At 35.3% G+C, this 23,931-nt stretch overlaps 1 protein-coding gene across 2 annotated transcripts in view; it reads right to left on the bottom strand.

The window, feature by feature from the left end:
- Window positions 1–8,554, bottom strand: part of LOC105218454 (type-2 histone deacetylase 1) — a 103,493-nt gene extending 94,939 nt beyond the window's left edge. The window contains exon 1 of one of the 2 annotated variants that reach the window (XM_029044277.2): window positions 7,277–8,554. In XM_029044277.2, the coding sequence (XP_028900110.1) occupies window positions 7,277–7,426 (150 nt within the window). In that variant the 5' untranslated portion in view covers window positions 7,427–8,554. The remainder of the gene's footprint in view (window positions 1–7,276) is intronic. The other variant, XM_011194050.3, reaches the window with a different exon arrangement.
- Between the last annotated feature and the right edge of the window lie 15,377 nt (window positions 8,555–23,931).

The raw sequence follows: 23,931 nt of genomic DNA, 5'->3' as shown, positions 1-23,931 counted from the left end.
CTGTTAAATATTCGCTTTTAGTGCTTTTTAAGGTTTAATGATGCTTTTTGCTACTTTGTATTTATAGAAATGCTTGAAGACGTACGTACTCAGTCGCATTCGCTTGTCGCGGGGTCTCTGGGTGCACTAGTAAGTGAACTCTGGTCGAGTGTGACGTTATTTTGGGTTGAATTGGTTTGGTAGACAGTGTTTATGACTAGTGTAGTAAGACGCAATTTTATGGAGTAAATTTGTGTAAGATTTGGAATTGGAAAGAAATTGAGTACCGTTATTTCGAGTTCAAAATTTCGAGATTACAAGTTTTCGTAAGTTTTGGAAATAGGCACAAATTGGAAACTGTTATATCGAGTTCGAAATTTTGAAGTTTCAAGAATTCGAAATAATACAGTTGAGTTACATCTTGTTCGAAATTTATAGGTTTCGAAATTTTGTTAGATTTGCAACTGGGAACAAGCTGGGAACCATTTTACCTAGTCCGAAATAACGAAGTTTCAAGCTGTCGTATGTTTTGGGCTGTTAATAAAATAAGAACCATTATATTGAGTAGAAAATTTCGAGAATTCGAAGTTCGAAATAAAACAGTAAAGTTAACTTAATTCGAATTTTCGAAGTTGGAAAGAGAGCAGTGGAATTGAAACTATTTCGAAACTTCGAGAGTTTGTATGATTTGCTAAACTGAGACCAAACTAGGAACCATTTTATCAAGTTCGAAATTTTGCAGTTTCAAAATATCGTTAATATTTCGAATTTTCGAAGATTCAAGATTTCAAGTTTCTAAATAAAGTAATTGTTTACTACAGCACTTAAAATTTTCACATTTATTCAATGCTATTAACCTCAAATTCCGTCCAGACTTCATTCCTGCACATTGAGATGCCCATCAGTTAATGATGAAAATTTAAGCGACTTTGGTGTCTGAAATAAACTAAAAAGCATATTTTTAATAGTTGTATATTCAAAAACCAACCCACTGTACCGCCCGTCGATTATTCGACTCGGTTAGTTTGGTTATTTTATGGCCTCTGTTGTTAAGTATTGACTAGTCGCTGAGTCTGCAAGTTTCGGTCATTACACTACATTGAAGGCATGTTTATACCTATATATTTGTTGTTATATAAGTACACCAAAGCTATATAAGTTTAATGGGCCTATTATGTAGATTGTTACGACATGTAGTTTACTGCTCTGCCATAGAAATTTGGTTTTCGTTTGTATAGAGTACTGTAAAATTTGTTATGTTGATGTTTAGGCGAACAATGGCTTATGTGGGACAGAGGAAAATCATTTTGCAATGATTTAAAATACCATTATTAGTTGTGGAATAGTGGTTATGAGAACTAAATCGCTTCATAATAGTCAAATAATAATAAAAATACCAAAAAATTTTGAAACTTTTGCGAAAAAAGTATTGCATGTATTCCAAATTCATAAAAAAAATTAAATATATAAAATTGACAATTGGAAAATCATCTATCCATCAGATGATTTTTAAAAATTTTTCAGACTAACCCAAGTTTTCAACATCATATAGTTTGTAACTAGTTAAACTAGTTAAATTTATACTAATTCTAAATTTGTTGACTTTTTGTTTAAATTTTTGTAAATTTAATTAAAAAAAAAAAATAAATAAAATCAAATAATTTGTGCATTTAATTTACTGTTCAAATTTATCTGTATGTAAATCTGTGCAAAATCCTAGAGTCGTCTCATCTGATGTTGACATCGTCCAAGCTTCTGCACCATAAAGCAGGACGGGAATGATAAGCGACTTGTAGAGTTTGATTTTGGTTCGTCGAGAGAGGACTTTACTGTTCAAATGCCTACTCAGTCCAAAGTAGCACCTGTTGGCAAGAGTTATTCTGCGCTGGATTTCGAGGCTGACATTGTTGGTGTTGTTGGTACTTGTTCAAATTTATCTAGTTTAGTTCAAATATGGTGGTAAAACATGTGGCTTCAAAAATAAACTGAGGATTATTTCAAGAACTTCACTTAAAAATAAAAATATGTGGGTATTGGAAAATAACTAACAAATGTTATTGCAATGAAGTAGAAAGAAATATAGATGAAAAAATGTCTAAAACCAGAGGGTGAATATTACACTATACGACAAATTGCTTTTTTTTGGGTATTGGACCAAACTAGTATTTTCCAGGAGACAAATGTAAAAAAATGTATGCTCCGTTTTTCGAAATATTCGTAGTTCGAAAAAGGACTTTCTAAAAAAAGTATCAATTACAAAATATAGCTACTAAAAAATCCAAAATATGGAATTTTCCTCTTAATAATTAAAATTTTCGGTCAAGCTTTTTTAACAGATACTATGACGGGTCAAAGTTTAATTTTCGAAAAAATAAAAAATTTCGAATATATCGGAGAATATACTTTTTTTACACATTACTCAATCTCCCGAAAAAAAAAGTGTGGTCCAATACCCAGCCCAGTGTTGTACAGTGTTATAACTATTCCATTCTTTCTAGTAAACAATAATAAAGGTTTAAATAGGTTCATTAATAAATACTTGTTTTAACTGTATTACAGTACTTTTTCACAGTAAATACAATATATAAAATTTGTTGACAGTTGCCTATTACTACATTACTGGAAATACTAAGTGCAGATAAAAATTTTTATATCTATTCAAAATATGTAAAATATGAGAGTTTATGAAAATATACCAGTTACAGTATTAGGGCAATTGTAACCAGTGGTCAATATATTGAAATATGAATATAGTAAAATAGGCAAATATGGACCACCAATTTTTTAGGTATATAGTTAACCAAATACATGCAATAATACAATCAAATTTATGTGATTCACTTAAAAAACAATTAGTTTTTACCTTTTTTTAGAAAAAATTACTCCAAACGCAAAATATATTGTATGTATGTGATTGGCGTTGCAACCGTTTAGCCGGTTATAGCCGAATCGACGATAGTGCGCCATCTCTCTCTCTCCTTCGCAGTTCGGCGCCAGTTGGAGATCCCAAGTGTAACCAGGTCGCTCTCCACCTGGTCCCTCCAACGGAGTGGAGGCCTTCCCCTTCCTCGGCTTCCTCCGGCGGGTACTGCATCGAACACTTTCAGGGCTGGAGTGTTTTCGTCCATTCGGACAACATGACCTAGCCAGTGTAGCCGCTGTCTTTTTATTCGCTGAACTATGTCAATGTCGTCGTATAACTAGTACAGCTCATCGTTCCATCGTCTGCGGTATTCGCCGTTGCCAATGATCTTAGGACCATAAATCTTGCGCAAAATTTTCCTCTCGAAAACTCCTAGTGTCGTCTCATCTGATGTTGACATCGTCCAAGCTTCTGCACCGTAGAGCAGGACGGGAATGATAAGCGACTTGTAGAGCTTGAGTTTGGTTCGTCGAGAGAGGACTTTACTGTTCAATTGCCTACTCAGTCCAAAGTAGCAAACGCAAAATATATTATAAACTGAAAAAAACATAAAAATACCCAGAAAAACGAAAAGAAATATTGGAGGGTAATATAGACCTGATTTTGATGGAAAACATTGTTGGCTGAATAATTAAAATGGTCCATTCATTTCCTTTTAAAGGATATCAAAAAGTGTAAAACATAATATTATGTGAAACCTCGTGCTCTTGCAAATGAATTTCCTTTTCTCTTTAAAAACAAACCCATCCAATGGGTGCATAATATTATTTTTCAGCCAATTGACAGGCTCAGTACTTAATATTCCTAGTCCATATTAGTATCTATCATGGTAGAGTAAATAAAATTAAACTCTAATCATTAAAAATTAGCAAAAAGTATTTATTCAATTCAATTTATTCATTGTACATTTGTACAATAAATTTTAAATAAAAACGCTAAATTCACTTACGAACAAATAATTACACTGAACAGAATAGCGACTCCATAATTCTGAAAGGGTATGTTGAGTAGATCATTTTTGTAGAACAAACTTATGGTCCAGCACGTCTGATTTTTTTTTACAGTGTTTTAAAGTTTTCATTTTTTGGTCGCAGGGAGCATTATACTATATGAAAAAAATGTTTTAAGTTAATGTCTGAGAGAATTCTTATGGTCAGAATTGTATTATGGAATTGTATGAGGATTATTTTTGTGGAAGATCTTAACCCTCTAACTGGTTTTTTTTATGGGTAAATTTGACCCTTTTTTCGAAAAAATCAAAAAAATATCCTTTAAAAAAGGACATTTAAGGATTAAAATATTCTACGAAAATGTTGGGCGGAAAATTTCAGTGGGGGTCACCAAAGACACCATTGTTGTAAATAAATCTCTTTACGATTAATTGGCAACATTACACGCCAATATATACAAAGTAGGTGAAAACGTCGTCAAGTTCGGCGGGGCCAAACACTGAGTTCTCGCGTCTAGTCAGCTGTGACTTACAAATCGGGTGTGCTAAAAATAAAGCATAATTGACTTACTAAGCAGTACATATCGGGTGTGATTTTTACTAAAATTAATATAAAAAAAGAACAATTAAAGCTTAAATAAGCATGGCGGATTCTGTTTGCAAATTAAGAGATTGGTTTTGTTTTACTTGTGGACATTTTACGCACCTTTAAAGCAGAAGAAAGATAATTGAAGAACCATATTTTCTTTTCATTGGAATACGGTTTTTATGTGAAGCTTGGTTACCAAAAACTGTATGTACTACTTGCGAAAGTGGTCTTTTGACCTCGTATAAAGGCGGTACTAAGTCGCTGCCATTTTCTGCGCCTATTATGTGGATTGAACCTGAAAATCACAAATCAGATACATGCTATTTCTGCGTAAATTACAAATTTGGTAGAAGCCAAAGGCACTACGCGATAATGACATACGAAGCAACAGATAATGTCATTTTACCAGAAGTGCGCTGTGAAGGTGTTCCGGTGCCTCAACCGCCTACACATACATTTTCGGCCAATATGACATACGCCAATACAGAAATAACAGCGGCGGTTGAAAACATATCAGATATAAGTTACTTGCCTCCTGGTGGTTTAAACATCTTGTAAGAGATTTAGGACTAACAAAAGAGGAAGCTGAAATATTATATTCCAGATTGAAAAACAGGAATTTGATAAAAGCCGATGTAAAAGTTGCATCGCCAAGAAAAAGACACGCCGATTTGGAAAGTTATTTAAAAAAAATCAGAAGAACTTGTATACTGTTGCAGTATTGAAGAGGTTCTAAAATATCTAAAGCTTCCACTGGACTCTTCCGCTTGGCGACTATTTATAGATAGTTCAAAACACAGCTTAAAATCAGTTTTACTGCACAATGGAAATCAGCATCCGTCAGTAACGGTTGCGTATTCCACAAAAAAGGAGGAAACATACGCAAATATTTAAAATCTCTTAAATAAAATTGAATACAATAAATATAAATGGGAAGTATGCGCAGACTTCTAAATGATTGCAATATTGACTGGAATGCAAACAGGATACACAAAATATATGTGCTTTCTTTGTAAATGGGATTCACGTGCTGCCAGAAGCCATTATCATATTAAATATTTCGAAGAACGTAAAGAAAATATTATTGGTTGGTGACTTAAGTGTAATCCATGAATCTCTTGTCCCAAAAGATAAGGTCATACTTCCACCGCTGCATATTAAGTTGGGCGTGGGGAAAAATTTTATTAAAAGCTTAAATACGCTTTCAAACGCATTCAAACAATTTTCCCCAGATTATCTGCAGCAAAATTAAAAAAAGGTAAAATACGGTTTTAAGAAATAATTTATTTCATTTAATGTAAACTACCTTTTCTAGGAATGCTCGTTGGACCCGGTATAAGAAAATTATTACAAGATGAAGAATTTTATGGTCATCTGTCGGATATGCAAAAGACAGCATTTGACTTTATGCAGCTGGTTATATCAGAATTCCTTGGAAACTCAAAGCACAAAACTATGCAAAAAATATTGAAAGCATGCTAATCGGTTTTAACAATATTGGCGTTAAGATGTCACTAAAGCTGCATTTCTGCACTCTCATCTCAGTTTTTTTAAAGAAAACCTTGGAGCGGTTTCAGATGAACACGGTTTTTATTGGAAGAAAGATTCAAAGGGAAATCCCAAACTGTAATGCTTGCTGAATACGTATGGGGCTTGTACAGAAACCTTGACACATCGGATCCATTGTCCTACTACTGCTGAAGCAAAAAAATAAATGTGTACATACTATAATAAACCACTATTAAAACAAAATTATAATTTTTTTATCAATCGTAAAGGGCTTTATTTACAACAATGGTGTCTTTGGTGACCCCCACTGAAATTTTCCGCCAAACATTTTCGTAGATTATTTTAATCCTTAAATGTCCTTTTTTAAAGGATATTTTTTTATTTTCTCGAAAAAAGGGTCAAATTGACCCATAAAGAAACCAGTTAGAGGGTTAAGATCTTCCACAAAAATAATCCTCATACAATTCTACAATACAACTCTGACCATAAGAATTCTCTCAGACATTACAACATTTTTTTTTCATATAGTATAATGCTCCCTTCGACCGAAAAATGAAAACTTTGACCCACTGTAAAAAAAAACTCAGACGTGCTGGACCATAAGTTTGTTCTACAAAAATTATCTACTCAACATACCCTTTCAGAATTATAGGGTCGCTATTCTGTTCCAAAAATTTTTATGGACAGGGTTATCAGAAACCGTGATTATTCAAAAATAACTATTGCTCGGGTATTCGCACTTGCTGAACGATAAATTCAAACCGAGAAAGTTTGTGCGAATAGACGAAGAAATCAAACGACAATAGCGGAGGATTTAACAATTGGAATTCAAGATAACTGGGTGGTCCATATTACCCACGTGGTACATACTTTACTATGTAACCAGTTATCAAGAATAAAACTCAAAGAAAGTACACCAGTGAAGCTAATAAACGAGCTGTCAATTTGCTTGCTCGAAACTTGTAAGCTAAGTAAGCAACTGGTTAATATTGAATGCCCTCAAGTAAAAACCCCGAAAATTAACACACTTTTCAATTGTTATTTTATGCATCGTTTACGCAACGTGTCTGGCATAAATGATCTTCCACATGGGATTACCTGCTGACAAGAACAAGTGTGTGTGTGCGCCACAAAGTAGGCTAAGAAAGTTTAAGAAAACAAAAATATGTGTGTGATAAGAATACAAAAAGCTGGTGGGAATGTATACATATTTTTCGGGTAATAAATGTATAAGATTATATTCGTGTATATAAATATATAGTCAACTCTAATTTCATACACACACACATTAATAGCTAAATAGTTCAGTATGTGTGGCTCAACTTACGATTTTATGATGCAGCGCCGCCAATTCACGTTCCGTTACACGTCGGCTGGCTGCCTCGCGGCGTCTTTGCCGAAATTGACTGTATTTGTAGGCCAAAATGACGCCGGGCAAAGCGAGTGCCTCCAATGGTGATTTGCGGCCGAATGGCATGCTTGCTGGCTTTTTTCACTGCTTCTTGTGTTGTTGTTTGTTTTTTATCAAGCTGTTAAGGCTGCTACGTTGTTTTATGCTTTTATGTTGAGCGTTAAAGTATTATTGCTTGCTTGTTATTTGTTATTGTACAACTATTTACTATTGCATGTGATAGGTTTTTGTTGTTGTTGTTTTTTCCTATTTTCTCCCGCTGTCTTTTCGTCGACAGTTACGTGCTTGCCCCCACAATTAGCTTAACCTCAATTGGGCGTACATACGAGTGCATATGTGCGAATTACGCTATTACGCAATTTCATTTAAGCGAACACACACATACATACATATATACTATGACATTTATGTGTACATATGTATGTATTTGTATATATGTATATATATTTATTTGTATTTATATTATTTTGCTTTCTGCTGCTTCAGCGCAAACTAATCCCGTTATTTCTTTGCTCTACTTTCACTTGCACTTTTCTTTTCGAATTATTGTTGTTGTTGTTATATTTTCGTTTTGCAGCTTGCTTTTTGCTAAACGAAACACGTATTGCTTAGCTGGTATGTGTATTTGTGGTAACTGCGTTTTTCCACAACACTAATCCTTGCACTAAATACTGCGTATTTTTGCGGTTTTGACTCTTTCTAATTTTCAAACATTTTCTTTACACGCAACTTTGCGCTTTTTCACTTTCTTCTTCATACTCTTTGTTTTTAACTTATTGTTTATTATCTTTTGTGCATTTATTTGTGTTTAATTTACAAACCTTGAACACTGTATCACTTAGTATTTTTGGCAGAAAACGATTATTTTGGAAAAGTACCTAAAATTTTTGTGTTTAAAATTTTAAATAAATATTTACTCAGTAGATGTCGCTGTTGTCGAAATAGTTCAAAATACTTATTTTCTTCACTAAATAAGTTGTGCTACTGTTTATACTCTCGGAACAAAATTGCTAAGATAGTATGGTAGTTTTGTTCATATAACGGTTGTTTGTAACACCTAAAACTACCTAACCAAAAACACCTATATATTAGATATAAAGTTATTTAGATATAGTAAAGTTATCAGGGTAACGACTGAGTTATCCGGATATCTGTCTGTCCGTCCTTCGGTCTGCGCTGTAACTTGAGTAACTTGAGTAAAAAGGGGCATATTTGGATGTTATATTTTTTGGAAGTGGGCGTGCCCCTACTAGTTTTTTATATATATCTGGTAAACTACTAAAGCTATATCAACCAAACTCTGTAGAGTTGTTTGCTTTGGATATTTTCTTATACAGTCTAAAAATTGAGGAAATTCGATTCTAACCATGCCTATCTCCCGTACAAAGGTTAAGTTGAAAACTAACTAACTTAACATGCTTTAATGCAGTAAAGAAAAACAGCAGAAACCTTAAATTTCATGGTAAACATGACACAGAAGGGCTGCGCTCAAAAATCTACACCGAAATACCATATCTCCGTAACTATGCGACCGATTTCAATTAAATTCTGTAGATAACACTTTCTTGATACCCTGAAGGACGAATGGAAAATAGGCAAATTCAGTTCACAACCACGACTACTTCCCATATAACTCAATTTTGATTTCCATCTGATTCCTTCACTTTATAATATATTCATTAGGAATCAATGAAGATAGCGGAATAAAATTTTAAACAAATACTGTACATCATCTATGGCATCTAATCCGGCTATAACTTTTCAATGCCCCGGATATCGAATAGGAAGAACTCAGTGTCTTAGGGTAATTTTTCACCGAAATCTCTCAGACATTTTAATTTAATTGAGAGGAAATAAAAAGATCAAAACTTCCCCTAGCTCTCATATACCAGAAACGGTTAAAATCGGATCAGAACTTCCCCTAGCTCCCATATACCTAATTATGTACGGTAACGCATATATCGGTTAATATGTGAAATATCTAAGTAACTTTATGTGAACGTATAGTCTTGGATATAGTGTATCTTCAAGGTGAATATTAATGAAATCGGTTTAGGAATTACTTCAGCCCTCATATACCATATATGATGATTTTCGTTATTCTATTGAACTTTTTGCCGAATATATGGGTCAAATTGTGTGTTATCTTAATAAAACTATATCGATAAATTGCGAGAGTATAAAATGTTCGGTTGCACCCAAACTTAGCCCTTCATTACTTGTTTTGTATTGAATTTAAATATTTTGTAATTAAACCTAACTTGAATAAAATACACGTATGAGTTGAGACTGCTGGTTTAACGAATTTTTTATTGTGGAAAGATACAAATTTAAGCATTCGAATGTTAAAGAAACACTTTTCTATTAAAAGAATTCTACTGATACGAAAAAGAACTCGTTAAATATAATGTTCCTTAATAGTAACATTGGAAAACTTCTTTGATGAAATCGCACGAAAGGTATACATTTGGCGAAGAATAAAGTGATTTATCATCAATACAATGTCACAGAAAACAATGGCAATGCTGGCAAATTACATGGATTTGTTTCATATCAATCGTATGTCCTCAATCTGTTTCCCAGGGTAATATTCTTCGGTCCGCAAACTTTAAGTAAATGCTTACATAAATCAATGCAGCCACAAAGAGATAATTGCCAATACTGAGAAATATATTACGGTGTTTTCCTCTCAATGCGAACTATATAAAATTATTGAATCGAATTTTGATAAAAATACTTATTTTTTCCTAAAACTTAATGCAATTTTTTGTTCTTCTGGTATATAATATATATATATATATATTATTCCATTTCCTTTGATTGAGTCACATATCCATTGTTTTCTTATAATTGTGACAAGTTTTTGTAACCGTTTTTTATATAAGCTTCAACATAACGTTATGCTTGTAATATCAGTAAACTTCTTGAATAAAAGATCTCTCACAGCTGTTTCAGGAATCCATATAATATTTTTAATTTTATTTATAAAATCCAATATTTCTGCGGAATACAGATCTTTTAACAACCACTCAACACACGAATATTTACACAGTCAAAGCACTTCACTTAAAAATCTTTCTTCAATATCCAGCTGCCAAGTCACTAATAATTTCACTTGCACTTTCTAACTGCATTGAAGGCGCACTCTCCCTCACTCAAGAAACACAAATCGCAATAAATCACTTCTGTGCAGTGTGACAAGCTCGTGCGCAGCGTAAAGTGACTGCCAAAGCAGCACACACATGCACGAACGCCTACAAGTATGCTACTGTTTTACTGTTAATGCAACGGTTAAGTCGTAGCAAAAGCGCGGGACTGCGGTTATAGTTTACTACCACTTTATTTGTTGGTGCAATTTTTGTATACACTACTGCTATTGTTGTTGTTGTTAAACTATGCAATTTTACTTATTTCGGCTGGTGACTTGCTTACGCTGAAGCGCGTCTCTGATGCGACCACGTGCACGCAACCACAACGAATGTGTCGCACTACCTCAATGTTTCGGTTCGTACGCGGCTAAATTAAGTTGCCACTTCGACTCTTGCACGCATTGGTGAACCGAGCGCCGCTGCCGAACAGCATCCCTGGAGCATGCGGAGTGCTTGTGTCAACAGTGAGCGAAACGAAATGGTTGGATGAGCTGGTGTGGATTATGGTGTTGCTTGCTTGAGTGAATTCGTAATGTATGTAAGATTAAAAGGAGGTGTGTTGGTGTGAGAGTTTTCGAAGATATGTTCGAAATTATGTTATACGCAAAGTAAGTCTTTTTGGTTCTTCGGTGGGTTTGTGTTTTCTTTAAAAATACTTTCATGCATTTTATGTTATATTAAGTTATGTTGCGTTATGTTATGTCATGTCAGTTATTTTAGTTACGTTATGCTACGTTACCTTATGTTGAATGTTGTTATTTTATATTTTCCTTAATTCACGATTTGTTACATTATGTTACGTTACGTTATTCTATGTTATTACGTTACGTGACGATAAGTTATGTACGTTAAGCTAAGCTAAGCTAAGCTAAGTTAAGTTAAGTCAAGTTAAGTTAAGTTAAGGTTATTATATTATATTATATTTTATTTTTTCTATTTTATTTTATTTTATTTTTTTTTTATTTTTATTTTATTCTATTTCCAACTCATCCGATTCTACTCAGTGTCTCTCGCATTGGAACGCTTACTCTTCCACACAAGCAAGCTTTCCAGTGTCTGTCAGTGCGATTTACTGCTACCTAAATAAAGGTTATATTTGGGATTGGAAGCGGGTGGATTGTTGAACGGCTGGGCAAGCAAAGCTATAAACACAAACAGCGACCCAACAAATATTGTTTGACTAGATTTTGGCTGCTGTGCAAACTGAATACGAATTTAGAGTGCTTAAGGAGATAATCAAGGTTAATGCGCCTAAAGGTATGCAATGTTTTTTTAATTATTGTTCTGAGACAGTAGCCACAGTATGTTTAATTAAAATATTTTTTTCAATAATTGCTAATGCTTTTTCGTAATTAAGTTTCCACCTTTATTGCCTTGCGTCTTTTACCACCTTTTCGAAATGTGGACGCCCCTAAAAGCGATACGTGTCAATGAGTCAGTCGCCAGTTCAAACACTTTCCTACGCACGCAGTCAGTCACGCTTCGGCGCTCGCGTGTATGCCTCACTTGTCAGTTGTGCAAAAACAAACATAAAAACACAAACCTAAATAATTTACAACAACAAAATTTCGCCTTCATCACGCGATTGTCGAATTTTCGTCGCGCACGGACATGCAATTGACGGGTTTCGCCTCAATTTTAATGTGACTAAGCCGTATATTTTTACCTAGTTGTTGCTAGTATTGCTTTTCGTTCAACATTTACTCTGTTTTAATTGACGCGTTTAATCTGTCTTTTGGTTTTTGTTGCTTTATTTGGTCAGCTGCGGCACGTGATCGACGCTACGAGCTACGTATTTCCGATTTGTGTTGTTATTATTGTACACTCTCTTTTCTTGCAAAACACCGTTAAACACACGCGTTATTTATTGTTTTTGTTATTCTATTTTTTCCAAGTTTAGTCCTTTACGACCAACACCGCGCGCGCCAAGCTCCACACTGTTACGCCACTCAACTTCAACTGACTGCCCGCTTAGCTGTGCTTGTTACTGTCTTATTTTATTCGCCAGCGCGAATGTTGTTGCTGTGGCTCTCAATTTACTGTGTGAATACACTTGTTGTTGGTTTGCCGGTCGAAAGAGGTGGTCCCAGGTATAAGTTTCTAAAGAGCTAACGCTCACTTCCAGTGAGTGCAGAGAGCAAGAGAGCGCAATAACTGTTTTAATTCTATTGCATTTTTCCCTCAGTCTGTTGCTGCATTTGAGCTCTCTTTTACCATTTTTTAAGCATCGCACCCACTTTTGTCCCCTCTCTACAGTCACTCATGTAAACAAATCGCTGTCAATGTTTTCTTTGCTTTCTTTTTCGACGCTCTTTCGTCATCGTCAGCATGTCACTGATATGTCACCCAAAACACCATTTTTATCCCCCGCTACTACTACTACAAGTTCATTGTATGTGTGTGTCACTTTGTCTTTCAGCATTGCAGACTGTCATTTGCCATTAGCTGTGTGTCTGTGACGTTGAAATTATAACTTATAAGCTGCATTTACTTTGTGAAATAAATATGTCACTTCCGTCTGGTGGTTGGTACGTGTTTAGCGTTGATGTGATGTTATAAGCATTAGTTGATGGGACCTGTAGGGAGTAATTCGCTAAATTGGTGGAGGAGTGACTCCTTAGTGAGTAGATGTTGTTGTAAGATAAGCAAAATGTAGTTAGATTTCAAGTAGTTGAAAAGTAGTTACCTTTGAACCAGTTGAAAATATAATTCTTTTGAAGGCCGATAGAAATACTAGTTACAAAGTAGTATTTTTTGAACTACTTCGACATTAGTTTCTTAATAACAGTTCTGAGTTCAATAATTTCGTCAGAACGATATGATATGAATTTCATATGAAATAGTCACAAAGTGGTATATAATGATCTACTTCTGCACTAGCTTATATTCAACTAATCTGGTATAGAATAGTTTACATTTGACTTCCGCTTAAAGTAGCTGATATGGGAACTAACTAACCAAGAATGAAACCAGTACTAGTAACTTTAGGTCCAGTCTCTATTTGTTTTATATGTGAACAAAACTCTGTCTATAAGACTTTCACTTTAATTTGTTCGGAACTAGTAACAAAGTAGTATAAAATGAACTATATTGACACTACTATATTAATAACTATTTCGAAACCACTTTATTATGAACTAGTACTACAATTTTCATTTCAGTTATTTCAAATTTAGTGGTGTCGAAACTACTTAAATCGAAACTGAACCAGTACTAGTTACTTTGGAACCATTTTAATCTATGATATATTTGCTTATTTTAATATATGAAAAAAATATATTTCTTGATGACTTATTTCAACAATGTATGTATGTGATTGGCGTTGCAACCGTTTAGCCGGTTATAGCCGAATCGACGATAGTGCGCCATCTCTCTCTCTCCTTCGCAGTTCGGCGCCAGTTGGAGATCCCAAGTGTAACCAGGTCGCTCTCCACCTGGTCCCTCCAACGGAGTGGAGGCCTTCCCCTTCCTCGGCTTCCTCCGGCGGGTACTGCATCGAACACTTTCAGGGCTGGAGTGTTTTCGTCCATTCGGACAACATGACCTAGCCAGCGTAGCCGCTGTCTTTTTATTCGCTGAACTATGTCAATGTCGTCGTATTACTCGTACAGCTCATCGTTCCATCGTCTGCGGTATTCGCCGTTGCCAATGTTCTGAGGACCATAAATCTTACGCAAAATTTTCCTCTCGAAAACTCCTAGTGTCGTCTCATCTGATGTTGACATCGTCCAAGCTTCTGCACCGTAAAGCAGGACGGGAATGATAAGCGACTTGTAGAGCTTGATTTTGGTTCGTCGAGAGAGGACTTTACTGTTCAATTGCCTACTCAGTCCAAAGTAACACCTGTTGGCAAGAGTTATTCTGCGCTGGATTTCGAGGCTGACATTGTTCGTGTTGTTGATGCTGGTTCCCAGGTATACGAAATTATCTACGACCTCGAAGTTATGACTGTCAACAGTGACGTGGGAGCCAAGACGCGAATGCGCCGACTGTTTGTTTGATGACAGGAGATATTTCGTCTTGTCCTCATTCACCTCCAGACCCATTCGCTTCGCCTCCTTATCCATGCGGGAAAAAGCAGAACAAACGGCGCGGTTGTTGCTTCCGATGATATCAATATCATCGGCGTACGCCAGGAGCTGTACACTCTTGTAGAAGATTGTACCTTCTCGGTTTAGCTCTGCAGCTCTTATAATTTTTTCCAGCATCAGGTTAAAGAAGTCGCTCGATAGTGAGTCACCTTGTCTGAAACCTCGTTTGGTATCGAACGGCTCGGAGAGGTCCTTCCCAATCATGACGGAGCTTTTGGTGTTGCTCAACGTCAATTTACATAGCCGTATTAGTTTTGCGGGGATACCAAATTCAGACATCGCTGCGTAAAGGCAACTCCTTTTCGTGCTGTCGAAAGCAGCTTTAAAATCGACAAAAAGGTGGTGTGTGTCGCTCCTCTTTTCACGGGTTTTATCCAAGATTTGGCGCATGGTGAATATCTGGTCAGTTGTCGATTTTTCAGGTCTAAAGCCACACTGATAAGGTCCAATCAGTTCGTTGACGGTGGGCTTTAGTCTTTCACACAGTACGCTCGATAGAACCTTGTATGCGATATTTAGGAGGCTGATCCCACGGTAATTGGCGCAGATTGTGGGATCTCCCTTTTTATGGATTGGGCAGAGCACACTGAGATTCCAATCGTCAGGCATGCTTTCTTCCGACCATATTCTGCAAAGAAGCTAATGCATGCACCTTATCAGTTCTTCGCCGACGTATTTGAATAGTTCTGCCGGTAATCTATCGGCCCCGCTGCTTTGTTGTTCTTCAAGCGGGTAATTGCTATTCGAATTTCTTCATGGTCGGGTAATGGAACATCTGTTCCACCGTCATCGATTGGGGGATCGGGTTCGCCATCTCCTGGTGTTGTACTCTCACTGCCATTCAGCAGGTCGGAGAAGTGTTCCCTCCATAATCCCAGTATGCCCTGAACATCGGTTACCAGATTACCACCTTGGTCTCTACATGAGGATGCTCCGGTCTTGAAACCTTCGTTAAGTCGCTTCATTTTTCCATAAAATTTTCGAGCATTCCCTCTGTCTGCCAGCTTCTCAAGCTCTTCGTACTCACGCATTTCGGCCTCTTTCTTTCAACAATAGTCTATTACTATTTCCTCTCGAAAGTTGTTTCGAACTAGTAGCTACAATTTGATATGACATCCTTCAAAATCAATGTTATCGAAGCTAATTAACTCAAAACTATACCAGTACTAGTTACTTTGCGACCAGTTTCATCTCTCAAAATCCTACAATACTATTTTTATACATAAACAAAAAACTTTCTAAATGTGTTCTACAGTGCTTAAGAGTCTTAAAGAAATAGTCTGCAAATAAATGCTGTACAACTTCCTACTGGGTCTTTCGAATATGTTCACTACTTATATGTATAAGTAATTATGTACATGTACACCAACATACATATTTGTAGCGCAATAAATTATTTGAATTCCCGTTTGGCGTTCGCCTAAGCATATGCTCTTCCTGACATTCCCGCATTCCAGCTCATACTACGCTTTATTTTCATCACATCTCATCTCCACTATTTTGGCAGTATATGTACATATATATTATGCGCGCTGGTATTAGCGTCAAATCATTTGAATTCCCTTTTGATTACGCTGATTTATTTGTACAATTTGTGAAAATTGTTTTTTTTTTGCCGAAATATGTCGTCAATATACAATATTATTTGACATACATACAAACATTTGTATGAGTATATAAACATAAATAAATATTGCTGTTATATTTATGTTTTTATATATATTTTTGTCTAATTTTCGTGCATAAATGTGCAAAGCATGTCCGCTTGTTTGGGGTCATGGCTTTATTTATTGCTTGTGACGCTGGTCGCTGCACGAAACTTGCGGCTGCTGGAATAGTTTGAAATAAATGAAAAAAGTTTCTTTCTACGTGACGAAATAGTTCGCTGCATTACATTTGCTTTCTAGAAATGTTTACTTTTGGTTAGTAATCAAACTTTTTGCTAAAGTCCCGGGTATGCCAGTGCGTATGAGTAATCTATTTTTTTCCTTTTTTGAAATCTCGACTTTAATGAGAATATATAGTTATTTTATACAATTTTAATCACTTTTCATGTGACACAATGCCTTGTTTAGCTGTAATGCATCCTTTAGAGATATAAATATAACTTGTTGGAGATACTTTCCAATATAGAGATCAACGATAGAAGTAGTTCTCATTCTTTTGTGGAAGTTTCCGACTTTGAGACAGTATGTTTTTTTATATTTTTTTAATAATTTTATATTCTAAAATTCTGGCCTTTCTACATTACATTAAACAATTTTATTAACAAATTTATAGCTTTAAGAACCAACGCTGGGGCGTATGAGCAACACTTTTATTCTCAACTAAGATAAGAACTATTAAGTCATCAGTATTCCACAAATTATTTTGAAAAATGTTTTCCGACCCTGCAACAATAATAACGAACATCTTGAGTATACACATTTTGGGGACACATATATACATATGTATAAACCAAGATTTTGTATACCAAGATTTATCAAATTATGTAAATTTTTACTTTAGTTATTTTTGGTACACAAAGCCTTGCAACTGTTCTACTTATTATTCTGAACAAATTAATATAAATAATCCTATATATATCTCGATTGTCATAGTTTGGGGAAGTAAAACATAATTATTCCGGGGCGTATGAGTAATATTTTCAATATTTACTTTATTTATTTATGTTGATTATTTCATGTAGAATATTCCATATGTGAATATTCCATATTACCAAACATTAAATTAGATATGATTGCAGGATCTTTCTTTAATTATTTGTGGCCTTAAATATAGATGATGTTCACTATTTAGTACAATGGGGCATATGAGTAACATTTTTTTTTTTGGTTATAACGTATGTTGTATTCTACGTTATTTTTATCCACGTTGAATATGTTAAATATATAATCTTCAGAATCATGACTTTCAAGAACTTTGAAGAAATTAGTAGAGTTTCAGATTCAACATACAAATAATTTTATTTTTGAACCCAGATTAATTACAAATACATGCATACCAGCAACATAGAATGCTGTAAAAACAAACCAGCTAACAAAAAACCCGCAATAATATACAAGCATTTGCCATTAAACATTGATAAGTGAGCGATAGAGGAGACAATATAAACAAAAAACTGCAAACACAACAAATATTTTGTCAACAAAACGAGAACTGCAAACAAATGACTAGAAGGGACGGAAAAAGAGAATATATGTACCACAACAATAAACAACTACAACAATGCAAAATGACAAACACGACAAGCTTGCGATTTTGCTTTCATTGCTTTGAGTGATTTGTAAATGTATACATATATACCACCTCAGTTCCACTGCTCTGCAGTTGCCCGCTTTGGCTATCATTGCAAGTCTTAAATAATACTCAGTGTTGATGTTTTTTTTTTGTTATTGCACTTTCTTTTTTGCCAACATTTGTTCATATTGTTATTGTTATTGTTGCTTAGGTATTGGTAGATTATTACGCAGATCAATAGACGTCATACGCGCAGGTCACACAAGAAAATGTCGAGGTGAAAGCGCCGTTAGACAAGTATGCAAAAAGTCAAAGTGATTTGAAGAAGCGGAAAGGCAGAAATGTCAAAGGAGGAAATGTGGAGAGAGAGACTGGAAGTGAGAGAGCAAGAGAGAGAAAACAAGATTTTGAGAACAATAACAAGACTCAGAGCGGACTTGCAGAGAGCAGAGTTTACTCAACTCGAAGAGAGAAACAAAAAACGAACATGCAAAGCAAATCATACACAGAATTATCAATAAAATATAATTCATAAATTTAATATGTTTATGTCGCAAGAAGAGAAGAGAATTCTTTATTCCGAATTTTTTTTTTTTTTCAAAATAGAGAGGGCATAACAAGCAGCAAATTTCATTTAATTCAAACAAATATTTTTTTGCAATTTTTTTCTTTTGATTTTTCCCCAATAATCGAGAGAGAATAATTCTCACTTTTTGTTTGTTTTCACACTTTCTTAAGCGCTGGAATGACGCCATTGGAAATGTGAAATTTATGTTTACCCCAAAAGTATGCTATATTTGTTTGGCATGTATCATAACGGTATATTTGCGCTACTGATTCACTATGCGGACTGGAAAGGTAGATAGGCGAAGGGGAGATGGCTACTAAAAGAACGAGTGGGAATGGAATATATGAAATATCGCCAGCCCACAGAGGTAGAAAAAAGGTGCTGAAAAGAGGGATAAAATTTTCATATATTATAAAATGTTTATAAATCAAGAAAAAGCCTTTAAATATATATTTTTGATAATTTATAATATTATATATGCTACATGAGAAAAATGTTTATTTTTTAGAAAAAAAAATTTGAAAATATTCAAATACTAGCAGACCACTCCGGGTTCGCACGGGTTTAAACAAACATTTCAAAAGTTATAAGTTTTTACACAGTTATGCACACTCTCCCATACATACATATGTATGTACCTTCCCGTTTCTTGCGTGGGTTCATTTTAAAAAAGTAAAATAAGGAAAGTTCGAACATGAAATTATATTTTATTTGCAATGAGTTTGATCATTGCAAACATACATACAAATCTTTTCTCTTTATAATAGTAGTAAAGATACAAAAAATAAATATTTTTTTATCTTCTTTTTTCCAAAATTTTATATTATTTTAAATTGTTTGGAAACTAAAAAATTCCATATACTCGTATATAATTTTCAATAAGTCATCAACTTTTAAAAAATAAATTTTCTTTCTTGAGTCTCCTCAACAAAAAACATAAACGACGCCCCACAAAATTCCACCGTCTGGCAGCTTGTTTCCAGTACAACATTCCCACTACCATAATACCCGAAAACACGCACGAATGTCTGTCGCTCTGACATAGTAAAAGTTGTACGTGAGGCCATTATCAACAACCTGCATATCTGATATTCATACATATATATATACTTTCATACATCCCCCATTTACAAGCCTGTGTGTGTGTTCGTAATTTGTCTTGTTGTTGTTTCTGTTATTTGGCGTTGAAATGCCATTAAACTGTGCTTACATTGAAACAATGACGTAAATGCTGCCCTACAACAAAATGTGGCGTCTGCTAAAATTACAAAAACAACAATGAAATGTAGTAGCATACATTTCAGCAACATTGTGCACAACAATAAAACCAAAAATAAAAAGCAAACAAATCGCCTTTTACTACATTGGACGGGGATATTATGTTCGTTAACAACGAGAGAGCTCGTCGAGCGGAGAGAAGAGCGTTTGTAATGTGTTTGTTAACGTTATTAAAGTATTTTTATTTTCTCATAATTGATAATGAGTTTTTATATTTTACATGTATTCAATTACAAAATGCATTTTGTAAACATATACGTAGAGAGATAATGTCGTTCACTATTACTCCTTTTAATTTTGTTCGAGTTATATTATTCTGTCCTGGGTGAATAGAGGAGCTGTTCATGCCAGATATAGTAACTGCTTACGCGCTTTTGTTGTTTAGAGAACATGCAGAGAATATATCCGAGTCTGACTTGATAAACAATTAACATAACTACGGTATACAGAATTAAATATTACTAATGATACTATAGTCTTAGCAGTTGACTCGAGCTCTTCGTGTGCTAGTAGTAGTTGATTGACTCTTATGACTTAATTTTCCCGAAAGAAGTGGAAGAAGTTGCTCTAGACTCTAGTTGGGGCCGATGTAGTTTTTGAGTGACTCCTCGAGTGTTGTTTTATCATCAAGTGCTGATGGCTACCGATTTGAAGAACTTCTTAAGTCTCTGTCAATAGCTATCTGCTTTATCGACGTAAATTTAGATTTTTTATATACAAACGCTGTGTATCATCTTCCAAGTAACTAAAGAATTAGGTAGGAGAGAGTACTTGAGTCTATGGAAAGAAAAAAGGGAAGTAGTTAGACTTTTCATGGGACGGCAATATGATGTAAACATCATTGACATATCTTTATAATAGGGATATTAAAAAATATATGAGAGGGTAATGGTGCATAATATTGGTTGCCAAATATCCGCTTTTTTGCCCTTTATTCATTGTCTTATAAAATGTGTTACAGTGATCGGATTTAATTCAAATATGCGCCGTTTCGTTCGATAATCTGTTCCCATCTAAGCAGCAACTTCATAATACCCCCCTCGTAGAAGCCCCCTTCCTTATTTGCGAAGGACTCGGACAGCCACTTTTCAGAAGCCTCTTTTGAGTTCAACTTTACACCACCAAGGGCGTTCGCCATAGACAGGAACAGGTGGTAATCACTTGTTGTCCTGGTGGAACACCACACCCTTCCTAATGGTCAATTCTTCTGGACGCTTCTAGTCAATCGCCTGCTTCAAGCGCTCCAGTTGTTCGCAGTAGATGGTAGAATTAAGCGTCTGGCCATATGGGAGCTGCTCATAGCAGCCCTTTCAATCCCACCAAACACAGCAAAACCTTCATGGCCGTCAATCCCGTGTTGGGCACTGTTTAGGACGATTCACCGGCCTTCGACCGTTTTCGATTAATATTGTCGCATATGATCCATTTTTCGTCGCCAGTCACCATCCGCTTCAAAAAAGGGTCGAGCTCGTTCCGTTTCAGCAGCATATCGCCGGCGTTGATTCGGTCCAGAAGGTTTTTTTGCGTCAAATCATGCGGCACACAAACATAAAGCTTTTTTGTGTATCCAGTCTTCTACAGATGGTTTAAAATGGTTTGGTGACTAACTCCCATCTTTTGGGCGATGTCACGAGATACCACCGCCGGTCTAACTCGATATTTTCCATGATTTGATCGGTAATCTTCGTCACAGGTCTTCTGCCGGCTGGCTTATCCATGGTGCCGGTTTCATCCGCTCTGAATCGTCGAAACCATTCCTACGCAGTTCATCCATCCCCCTAAACACCATTAATATCACGGAACGTTTCTCTAGCGGATTTGCCGCGTTACATGCCATGTTTTCATGTCTATAACTGTTGAATGCAATATTCAAACTAATCATGCATAGCGTCGTTTTGTAGGTTATGTCAAGACCTTTCAAAAATGTATAGTATTTCCAGATACGAGCTCTGTAGCGCTTTATACATAGCCGCGAAATTCAAAACACAAAAAGGCTTAAGGGAGATATTTGCCAACCTAATATTTTAGTTTTCACTACTATCTATATTGGATCTTCAGCCTTGATGAAAGTCCGGGCTTCTCATTAACATCATGCATTTCCTCTGAATATTTATTGCTAGCGATGACAGGCTTAGAAAGTGAGTGCAGATGGTACCTGTAGGTTTATAACAATGATGACTTTTACAGGAACCCTGAAAATTATTAGGTTGTATCGCCTTCTGGACAAACGATGGAATTTATAAGACTTGAAGTGTCTTCAGATTAGATCTTTACAGAAGTGTTAAGGAGTTGATATTTCGTCGACAGAATTGTATTCATATATCCCTTTATTCAAAAGACTTTTATACAGGACATATATAATATGGGACTCTTTTAAATGTATATCCTTATATAAACCGACTTTAATGTCATCAAAATGGTATTTGATATAAGAGGCTCCAAAAACTCCGTATAGCCTTGCGACCAGTTTTAAAGAAGACTAAGCCGGAATCAAACTATGCAAGATGACTACCAACATTTTCGGTACATATGTAGATATGTTTTGTGATAGCCAAAACTGTTTGAAAAGTTCCATTTTGAGTAAATTTCGCTGAAATAATTATGAAAGAACAACTGAAATACTCTAAGCATTTTTGATTCAAATGGTATCTCTCATTATGAAAACCATCGTGAATTTATATTACAAGATATTGAAATACTTCAAAATATCGTTGAGCATTTAAGAAAATAAAAACTGCTACCTGCGCCTGAACTCTGCACTTTAAGATTTGGTTCCAAACTCTAATCTAACACAAATTCATTCACTTTGTTGTAGAAATTTTTATACGAAATTTTCTGCGTGCACCTCCTTCATATGTCACCGAAACATGCAACATTATATGTTCATGTATGCCACGCAACAACAATTATTACAACAATAATTATAACAAGGACAACAAGGAAATTGCTTACTGCATAAAAATTGCTCGTTAATCGAAGAAATGCATTACAGAGAATTTTTGTTGTCGTAACTCATATATACTCATATACTTGCATACACTTCAACAAACATTGCATAGAAAGCGCGCATTCACTTGCATTATACTTATATGTATATGTGAGTCGAAATCATTATGAATTGCAACCATTAATGTTTTTAGTCACTGCTTTCCCTCTCGTTTTTTTACCGTTACATGGTTTTACGCGTCAAGCCGTCGCATCGGTGGCTAGAGATATGCGCGATTTATTTGAATGGCAATGGAATTTCGGTTGAATTTCTAACACCACTCACTCAAACACACTCACACACACATGCGAATATATCTGCGAAGCGTGCAACTGTACCACGCGGTGATTGCTTGCTTGCTTGCCTGCATTTGTCTTCCATGCTCTAACGGTATGTGGCGGTGTACCGTTGCGTTGGCGCGCGTCATTCGCATTTGTCGACGTCACGAAAAAGAAATGTCCTTTCTTTATTTCGCCGTTCTGTTGCCTCTGCTGTTCTGTATCCTCGAAAGGGTTCTTGTCCTTATTTCACGTCGATTCGTTTATTTGGTTTGTTTTTTGTTGTTGTAATTTATGTACTTCACCATAAATGTTTGCGCTCTTAGTGACTACTGATTGTGATTGCGATTTTTTGTTGCTGTTGCTGGCATGCTTATGCTTTCGCATTTCAATTGCTTCGCTGTTATTTTTAGAATGCTTCGTTTCTTTCTGTTTTAATGTTTATTTTGCTTCTTTTTGTTGTTTTATTTCGCTTTCTGGTTATGGTTTGCGCACAAATCGCTATCAAATTACATTTGGCAACTTGCTATGTTTTGGTGGTCTTGCATATACATATGTACATATGTATGAAAATATGTGAATGTACGGAACATATCTTGGGGGTGTGTTTGGGTGAGTATGTATATGAATAATATTTGAGAATATTCGCTAAAATGATATGCATCTATCCTTCCTATGTGTTCGAAATCTGGGCTTTGGTTGATTTTCAAATACAGTTTTTCCCTGAAATAGCTCAATCAGTTTCCGCAAGGCGGTCTTTATTGCATAATTTCAAGGAGGTATACAAATTCGCACTTCCCTTAAATTCGACCAAATTCTATATTGAATGAATATATTTCTATTAATTTCTAAAGTTATCGAATCACTTATCTATCCCCTCAAGAGCATGCCACACTCTGTAGGTTGTTGTTGACATGACACATTTTTCGACATATGTCATTTCCCGCCTGTCAGTATCACATTTTTCCTTCGAAGTATGGA

The sequence above is a fragment of the Zeugodacus cucurbitae genome, chromosome 6 (assembly GCF_028554725.1).
Source record: "Zeugodacus cucurbitae isolate PBARC_wt_2022May chromosome 6, idZeuCucr1.2, whole genome shotgun sequence".
NCBI classification, from domain to species: domain Eukaryota; kingdom Metazoa; phylum Arthropoda; class Insecta; order Diptera; family Tephritidae; genus Zeugodacus; species Zeugodacus cucurbitae.
The sequence above is the reverse complement of the archived record's forward strand: the minus strand, read 5'-3'. Positions and strand labels throughout refer to the sequence as shown.